The sequence below is a fragment of the Chlorocebus sabaeus genome, chromosome 5 (genome assembly GCF_047675955.1).
Source record: "Chlorocebus sabaeus isolate Y175 chromosome 5, mChlSab1.0.hap1, whole genome shotgun sequence".
Lineage (NCBI taxonomy): Eukaryota > Metazoa > Chordata > Mammalia > Primates > Cercopithecidae > Chlorocebus > Chlorocebus sabaeus.
Window position 1 is genome coordinate 52212026 of NC_132908.1, and position 8766 is coordinate 52220791.

An 8766-nucleotide genomic window follows, 5' to 3' on the forward strand; every position below is an offset into this window, starting at 1 on the left:
AGCATCAGCAGCAGCAGCAGCAGCTGTGTTTGTTAGTATTTAGAATGGAGCTTGTCCTCATGTTAATAATCTCTTAAGCAGAGGAGTCTCTGGTTTGTGGCTTCTTTAAGCTCCTTGAGCATTCTACAGAATGTGTTTTTAAAACAGGGTGTGGAGAGCTAGAGATGTCATGCCAAAGAGATCAGTGGCTCCCAGTGACCAGTTCCCTCTGTAAGGTGCTGGTGGCAAACTGGGAGTTGAGGCATGCCCCGTCCAGGGCCCCAGACCTTGCGCCACCTCATGCAAGAACCCAGAGCCGTTGCTATCTTCTGGGCCACAGGCTCTCGCGTTTCAACTAGAAAATAAAACTGGGCCCTTGAACCAACCCCTATGGCTCCTCGGAGGAGTTGCAGCAAGGTCCTGGGAGAGCATTTTAAAAGTATAAAGCGCGGTGACCCCGTTAAGTGAAAAGCAAGGCTTTCTGAGGTTTCTGGCCTGCAAATCCCACTGGATCCCTGCAGTGCCCACCGAAGACCTTCCCCTACCAGAGCGACAGTCCCTTTTCGCCCCTAGACGTCGCGGGTTGGAGGCTCTCAGAAGGGCAGCTGTGACCTGAGTATTGAGCCTTCAGACAGACGTGCAGTCTACAGTGCTCGCAAACTGGAGGTGCCCTGTCTGGGGACTAGGCCTGGAGGAGGCAGCCACCTCCTGGATACCAAAGAGCCTCCCCACGCCCCCGCCACCGCCCACCCATCAGTGTCCCTTTGAAGACCCCTGGGATGGAGTGAGGAGGTGGTCTGACCGTTGGGCCCAGCCGGGCGTCCAGGAGGAGCGCAGGGAATGGGCCACCCTCCCGGAGCGCTCCACTGCGGCTCTCCAGCGCCACCCCCAGCGGAGCGCAGGGGCTGCAGCCCGGACCGGGCGCCTTCTTCAGCCTCCCTGGCTGCCCCGCGGCCACTGCGGGCGGCGCGCGCAAGGCAGCCAAGCCTTGCCTTCGGAAGACATGCCCAGGGATCTTAGCAAGCAGCCTGCGGATACCAGGGATCCGACCCGGCCAGTTTCCCGACCGAATCTGAGGGATCCTGAGCCTCGGCCTCGAGGGGGCGCTATCCGGCCTACTCGAGGACCAGGCAGCTGCAGAGAAGTCCCAAGGTCAAGGACTGGGCAACGCCAGGACTTGGAGAGTCGGAATCTAGCCCAAGTCCTGGGGAGGCTGAGGCGGGGAACCAGATCCCCGAGGACAAAGATGGGCGAGCCAGTGGGATCCACCGACGCTGCCCGGAGCTGTTCCAACAAGAGCCGGGCCTGTGGCGTGAACAAACTTTCCTTCAGCGCAGGGGCGGAGAAGCCGGGCTGGAGGCTTCTCCCCCGGGCCTCTGCTCTCCTCCACCTGCCAGTGCTCAGCCTCCGCCCAGCCTTCGCCCACCCCAGTTCCCTCCCCCTCCCCCGCGCGCCTCTATTCACTCAGACTCATGTCTCCCCTCTCCCCTCCTCCTTCTCTCTCTTGCCTTTCTCCCCCACTTTTCTCCTGTCTCTTCTTTTGTATTCTCTCCTCCCTCGCCGCCCCGGTTGCCTCTCGCCTCCTCCGGGCCGCAGGGGAGGAGGTGAGCGCGCTGCGCCAGGGGCCTGCGCGGCTCAGAGGGAGGCGTTTCTCCTACTTCTCCCGGGTAATTTGGAGAGGTTGTGTGTGTGCGCGCGCGCGCCTGAGCTCCTGGCGAAAAGGGGTAGGATTCAGCGCCGAGCTGAGAGGGTCAGGGTCTTTGACGTTCCTCGCCAGCTGCACAAACCTCCCGGAGCAAGTGTGAGTGTGGGTGAGAGTGCGCGCGCGCGCACGGGCTGGCTGCGCTTGGCACGCTTGGTGGCCCGGGGCCCCGGGGCCCGGGGTCCCGTCTGGCGGCTCGGGATTACCGTGACGTCACACTGAGCCTCTGGCCACCTTGGACTGGGACACCTCCGGAGCCTCACAGCCCCGCGCCGCGCCGCACCTCACCTCGCCACCACGCGCCTTTGGGAACCAACATCTTCTTCCTTTCCCTGCCCATCCATGGGCCCTTCTGTCTTCCGGACCCCACGGGCCGGAGGGGCGCCTTCCGGAGCGCAGGGCTCGGCAGCCGGGCTGCCCTCGGCTCTGCCTCCACTCGGGCCAACCAGGCGGAGGAACCGGCGCTGGGCACCCGCCACGGTGTAAGGAACTGAGACGCCGCACTGCTGGGAGCGCCGAACAGTTGGGCTGAGACGGGAACTCGAAAGGGAAGAGAGAGGCGGGCCAGGGACAGCCACCATGTCCTTCCCGCACTTCGGACACCCGTACAGCGGCGCTTCCCAGGTAAGAGGCGCCTCTATGGGGGACAGGGGACAGACTGGGTGGAGGGAGTGCCTAGTGCCCGGCGCCTGTCTCTGATCTTCCTCCTCTTGTGTCCTGGGGGAAGCCCGAAGGAGCAAGGACCAGGGTAATGTGTCACAGCCTCCTCTGACATCCCCAGTCCCTAAATGAGAACGTTTCACCCCGGAGTGCACCCTGGAAAATCCTGTGACCTGAAACACGGACACTCTGACCATGCGCTCAGTGAGGTGGGTGGGATCACAGGGATCTCCCAGTCAGGCCTCCTCCTATACAAAAGTCTCAAGTGGCCGGGAGTGTCTTAAAGAGAAAGAAAGAAAAAGAAAGAGAGAGAGAGAGAGAGAGAGAGAGAGAGAGAGAGAGAGAGAGAGAGAGAGAGAGAGAGAGAGAGAGAGAAGGAAGGAAGGAAGGAAGGAAGGAAGGAAGGAAGGAAGGAAGGAAGGAAGGAAGGAAGGAAGGAAGGAAGAAAGGAAGGAAGGAAGGAAAGAAGGAAAGAAGGAAGGACTTGCAGGCTACGACGCTGTCCATCTCGCCATATTGTTGTTCATTTGTTGACCTGGACTCTTCTCCTACCCCTTCCTTGGGCGGGCCTAAGCTCTCCGGCTCCCTCGATTTTCCAAACCAAAGTGGATGTTGTGCATTGACAAGGGTTTCCTGGAAAAGTTCTGCGGACACCCCCTCCACTGTTCTGCAGCTTTTCTCTAGAGTTCTGAGTGTATTTTCCTGTTGTCTAGTGCCGGCTCGACCTTTGACCTGCCGTGTGATGTTAGACAAGTCTCACACTCTCTCTGATCCTCCACTCCCAATCTATAAAATGGGGAGCAGGAATGAGACGTTAACAATGGTCTCTAAGGCCACCTTCTAGCTCCGCCTTTGCAGGATCCTGTGAGGAGGGTAGGGAAGGGGGTTGAGGGTTTGGTGTCTTTAATTCCAGTTTCAGAATATTCACATTTTCCCGGCCTCCTGGGGCTCTGGGGCCTTAGCAATGGCATAGGTGCATCTATAAGGGTATTTTGGTTAAAATGCCTTTTATAATTCCCGTCCCAGCACCTAACAGAATGCTCAGCCCGGGTGGCATTTAGTTAATGCATAATGAAGGAATGAATGAAGGAGCAATCTGATTTCACCCTCTTTGCTTCTAGCTCCCGCCAGCGGGAGGCAGGGGTCTCTGACCTCCAGTGCCCTCTTTCTTGCCCCTGTAGTTTCTGGTGTCGGCAAGTTCCAGCACCACATGCTGCGAATCTACCCCACGCTCAGTCTCAGATGTAGCATCAGGCTCCACCCCAGCGCCCGCTCTCTGCTGTGCACCCTACGATAGTCGACTGCTGGGCAGTGCACGACCAGAGCTGGGCACCACCTTGGGCATCTATGGAGCCCCCTACACGGCCGCTGCAGCTGCCCAGAGCTACCCTGGCTACCTGCCCTATAGCCCGGAGCCCCCCGCACTGTATGGGGCACTGGTGAGTACAGGGGTGGAGTCCCAGGGGCATGAGCAGTAGAGACAGGTGAAATCCAGAGAAAGTCAAGGAAAGACCCACACCTCCTGAGGAAAGGAAATGGTTAGGACTGTGCATAAGGAGGACAAAAAAATACAGTACATTACAGTTTGCAGAGCTTGAACTTCATACTGTTTAGAAAACACTTATACTTCTATTAATTCTGTGAGGTAGGCAAGTAATCATTAATCTCAATTTATGAATGAGGAAATAGAGGTGCACAGGGGTTCAAATACTTTACCCAATGTCACAGGGATACAAAGGGTCAGAGAAAAGCTCCTGAAGAAGAGTAAAGCAGGAAATGCCCCAGCTGGTGTGTGTTGTGTGTGGAGAGGAGGGGGAGGGGTAAGTGATACAGTAATAACAGCAGCTAATATTTAACTACTACTTATTCTGCACCAGGGATTCTGCCAAGCATTCTGCTAGCATGGTCTTCTTCAATAACCTATAAGTACTATTATCCCCATTTTACCAAGGAAGAAATTGAGGCACAGAGTGGTTAAGCAACTGTGCCCAAGATCACACGACCAGTACCGGTGGCCATACTGGGATTTGAACCAGACCCTTAGCTACCACCCCACGTGCCCCCTCCCCAACTGTAGTCCTGAATTCTGTTTTTCTCTCCCTCCAGAATCCACAGTATGAATTTAAGGAGGCTGCAGGGAGTTTTACACCCAGCCTGGCACAACCAGGAGCCTATTATCCCTATGAGCGGACTCTGGGGCAGTACCAATATGAACGGTAAGGAGTGAAGGACCTTGGTGACTGGCACTGGGAGGCTTTCCTCCCCTACTGCCAAGGTAGGGTGGATGGGGGCAGGGGAGAAGGAGGGAGCTGAACCACACTTCCAGGCCACAGACTGCCCTCTGCCTGCAGTTCCTTGTTCCCCTTCTAGAATGTGAGCCAGGTTCTCCCCCACAGGTATGGCGCAGTGGAATTGAGTGGCGCTGGTCGCCGAAAGAACGCCACCCGGGAGACCACCAGCACACTCAAGGCCTGGCTTAATGAGCACCGCAAAAACCCCTACCCCACTAAGGGTGAGAAGATCATGCTGGCCATCATCACCAAGATGACCCTCACCCAGGTGTCCACCTGGTTTGCCAACGCACGCCGGCGCCTCAAGAAAGAGAACAAAATGACATGGGCACCCAAGAACAAAGGTGGGGAGGAGAGGAAGGCAGAGGGAGGAGAGGAGGACTCGCTAGGCTGCCTAAATGCTGACACCAAAGGTACTGAAAACATTCACCACTCCACCTTAAGGGTTTTACAAGCCCTCAAGCAGTTTGGTCTTTCAAAAGCTGCCCTGTAGGGTAGATTTTCTGGAAGGTCCTCAGACTTACCCTTGCACCTCCCTGCGTGTCTCAGAGCATTAGCCTGTGCACTGCCTTCTACCTGTAAATCTCTACACAACCGGCTTCTTCTTGACATCAAAGTGTTACCTCCTAAAGTTCTTCCTGACTCATCCAAGCCAAAATAGCTTCCCAGTTATTTTCTGTTCTGCCAGCCTGTTTGGATTTCCTTTGCCATACTTGTCACTGTGAGAAAGTTTACATAGCCAACTACCCTCTCTAGGATGCCAGCTCCAGCAGAAGCCTCACTCACTGCCATATGCCTTACACACCTAATACCTAAATGATGGCAGCCAGATAGTTGGCACTCAGTAAATATTTGCTGAATTAAATGATATAACAGCAGTCACTTGTAAATATTGAAATGGAGGAAAAACTGCCCCCTGGTTTTTCACAATTGAGAAACTGAGATCCAGAACTCAGGCAGCATCATGTGGCATTTCCTTGGCTTGGCACGGCTCGCGAGAGGAGGAGTCCGCTAAAGGGTGGGGGCAGGGCTGGGGCAGGAATTCTTTCCCAGGGACAGGCGGCCAACAACCCTGGGGCAAATGCAAGGGGTGGTACGGCAGGTCTGGTGAATGACACCGCGGATGCCCGCGGATGCCCTGAATGCAGGGCGCTTCTTGCTAAAAGCTTCTCAGGGATGGGCATTCCTCCGATTTCCCTTGGGCCCTGGGGCTTTTCTCACTCGGTCTTGATTTCCTGCAGAAGTTACTGCTAGCCAGGAGGCCCGGGGGCTCCGGCTGAGTGACCTAGAAGACCTGGAGGAAGAGGAGGAGGAGGAGGAGGAAGCTGAAGACGAGGAGGTAGTGGCCACAGCTGCAGACAGGCTGACGGAGTTCCGAAAGGGCGCGCAGTCGCTGCCTGGGCCCTGCGCTGCAGCTCGAGAGGGCCGATTGGAGCGCAGGGAGTGCGGCCTGGCCGCGCCCCGCTTCTCCTTCAGTGAGCCTTCCGGATCGGAAGAAGCTGACTTCCTCGCGGCGGAGACAGGCGGCCCTAGGTTGACCATGCACTACCCATGCGTGGAGAAACCGCGCATCTGGTCTCTGGCGCACACCGCGGCAGCCAACGCTGTCGAAGGTGCACCCCCAACCCGGCCTAGGCCACGAAGTCCTGAGTGCCATATGATTCCCGGACAGCCTCCTGCCTCTGCCCGGCGACTCTCAGTCCCCAGAGACTCCGCGTGCGACGAGTCTTCCTGCATAGCCAAAGCCTTTGGAAACCCCAGGTTTGCCCTGCAGGGACTACCGCTGAACTGTGCGCCGTGCCCGCGGAGGAGCGAGCCTGTAGTGCAGTGCCAGTACCCGTCTGGAGCAGAAGGTAGTGGGCCCCCAACGGCGCTGGGAGTATCTATGCAAAAGACACCCACCCACCGCCCTGCCCGGCAATTGTACACCCTCTGCCATTCCCGTCTGCCCAGGTCTGCCACAGACCTGATGGGAGATTGCTTCACAGCACTCTTTCAGACGGAAGCGTAGAGATAAGTTCTAGTACTCCCTTACTTTAAAGCCAAATAATAATAAGCTCACAGGGAGACTGTAATTTACCTAGAATCACTTAGAAATCCGTTCGAGAGATGGACAACCAGGATCTCTGCATTCGTGGTCCAGTGTACCGCCAAATTCAGCAGGTGTGCGCCACCATGCCCTTCTAGCACAATCGCCCTTGTCCTGTGCCTGCCCTTCAGAGGAGACTCGCTGGTCCCCTGCTGTGCTGCTCAGAGTTTACTAGGGTTGGGCAAGCACCAGGGCTTTTGGAGAAGTCTAAGATTGTGGGCCAGACGCACACCATAGATTTAACCTCAGTGCTTAAGTCCAGCTTGCAGCTCTCTGTGTGTCCCACCAAAACCCCTGGGAAGTTGCCCCTGCGGTCAACAGCTTCAGGTCCTAGACTGGTGGTGTCCCTGGAGAGCACTCTACCAAGGGCTCATCCCCAGGCAGGCCAGTGACTGCCAATCAGTGTCCCCTTATGCTGGCTGGTTCTTTCACTGTGTTAAGGACCTGGTGGAAGGGAATTTCACCCCACAAAGGGACATTCCCCAAGCATGAGGCAGCCTCCAGCAATTACTGTCAGATTCTGCTCTTTGTAGTAATTTCTCTCAGGATTAGCTGCTGGCTTAGAAAAGTGGGTTACACTGTTATTTGAATTTACACAACGGATCCAAACATTACCTCTGGCAAGCTAATTGCCTCTAGACCCTTTGCTTGCCTTCAGAAGAGACATGGCTGACCCAGAGGTTTCCTAAGAATTGCCACTAAGCGGCCTTTGGGTTTTAATCAACCTTTCCTCTCTCAGCAGGTTAGCGCAACGGCTGCGTTTTGCGAAAGAATCTTGGAAATGGGCCCCACGTTTCGAATTCATCTCCAGGTTAAGAAGCTGCCAGACCTTGCCAGGGACCAGGAGCTCTCATTTTGCCTAAGAGACAGACACACAGAAACCCTCCTAACAGCTGTCCTTGCACGCAGAGCTGGGTTGGTGGGCAGAATTGTACCTTAGCCGACCCCACGGAGGAGATGGCAGGGCACCTTGGGGAAGGCCGAGTGGGAGGCTGGGCGAGTCTGCCCCACCCAACGACTCTACCAAGTCTCTTCCTTCTCTGGATTCAACAAGGCTTCCTCTCCTGCTCACCCCTGTCTCTCATCTCCACCACGCCCCCTCACTTTATAACTTCATCACAGACCCGGCTACTAAGGACCCTGTGCGTCTTCTCCCCCTCCCAACCCCTTGTGTCCTTAAAAATAATCAGTCCGAACCCATGCTGTGTGGCCTATCTTTGCTAGGGGTGCTTGGAGAGGTCGGGGTGCAGGCAAACATGCATTGCGGCCAGGGGTTCTTGCGACAGCGCGGCGTGGGCTGCATACCTCAGTTCCTTTAGTAGCTGGGAAAGAAACTGACAAGGTAACCGATAAGGTCGTGGCGACTGCAGCTCAGCGGACTAACCGCTGCGTAACCAATCCGTGGAGCCAAGCTGACCACCTCGCGGGTCATGCGCATGGGAAGTGGTGGGACTTGTCAGGATGTTGATCTGGAAACTGCATCTGTTTCCGGGTTCGTCCTTGGGTTGTAAGTTTGCTGGGGGGAGGGGTGATGAGGACCGCGATCCTCCGTTCGAACTGAACCTAACGGCGAGGTCAGGCAGCTTTCAGGGTCGGTGTGAGGCGAGAGGGGGCATTCTTCCCGTTTTATCAAAAGTGTCAGCAAACACTTCCGGTACAGGCCAACCAATGGGAACTGACTGGCAGGAAAGGGGTCTTTGTCCCCCTTGCTAGGAGTGTCGAGCCGCGAGGTTGGGAGTAAGAGATGTAAAGACGCCCGCGCAATGCTGACTCGGGGAGGCTGCCTGCGTTCGCGTCCCGGGTCTAGTGGCTTTGGCTTTAGCCAGGGAATGAGCGCACCGCTGCTAGCAGGGAAACAGGGACCCGGGACAGTGCCCTAGAGGGGAGCTCCGAAGAGCAGATGGGGCGGGAAGGCAGGAGGAAAGGCAGTGGGGTGTGCGCCCAAGGCCTGGATCCCTGGGGAGCTGCGTCTCCAGGGCCAGGTCCGGCCAGGCCAGGCTTTCCAGACCAGCGCGCATGCCAGATTATAAGTCACTGAAATCCAG

At 56.5% G+C, this 8766-nt stretch overlaps 1 protein-coding gene across 1 annotated transcript; it reads left to right on the top strand.

The window, feature by feature from the left end:
* The first annotated feature begins 1371 nt into the window (after positions 1-1371).
* On the top strand, positions 1372-7921 carry IRX6 (iroquois homeobox 6). Its single transcript, XM_073015722.1, has 6 exons — positions 1372-2305; positions 3523-3780; positions 4448-4557; positions 4738-5045; positions 5874-6485; positions 7461-7921. Exons 1-6 carry the CDS (start codon positions 2261-2263, stop codon positions 7466-7468), a joined length of 1341 nt encoding a protein of 446 aa, XP_072871823.1. The 5' UTR covers positions 1372-2260; the 3' UTR covers positions 7469-7921.
* The last annotated feature ends 845 nt before the right edge of the window (positions 7922-8766 follow it).

Bases quoted from the DNA above. Each gene is read 5' to 3' on its own strand.
- IRX6 (XM_073015722.1), top strand. From the start codon at position 2,261: ATGTCCTTCCCGCACTTCGGACACCCGTACAGCGGCGCTTCCCAG. The intron at 2,306-3,522 runs GTAAGAGGCGCC...TTGCCCCTGTAG, and splicing joins CGTACAGCGGCGCTTCCCAG to TTTCTGGTGTCGGCAAGTTC. The intron at 5,046-5,873 runs GTACTGAAAACA...GATTTCCTGCAG, and splicing joins CCTAAATGCTGACACCAAAG to AAGTTACTGCTAGCCAGGAG.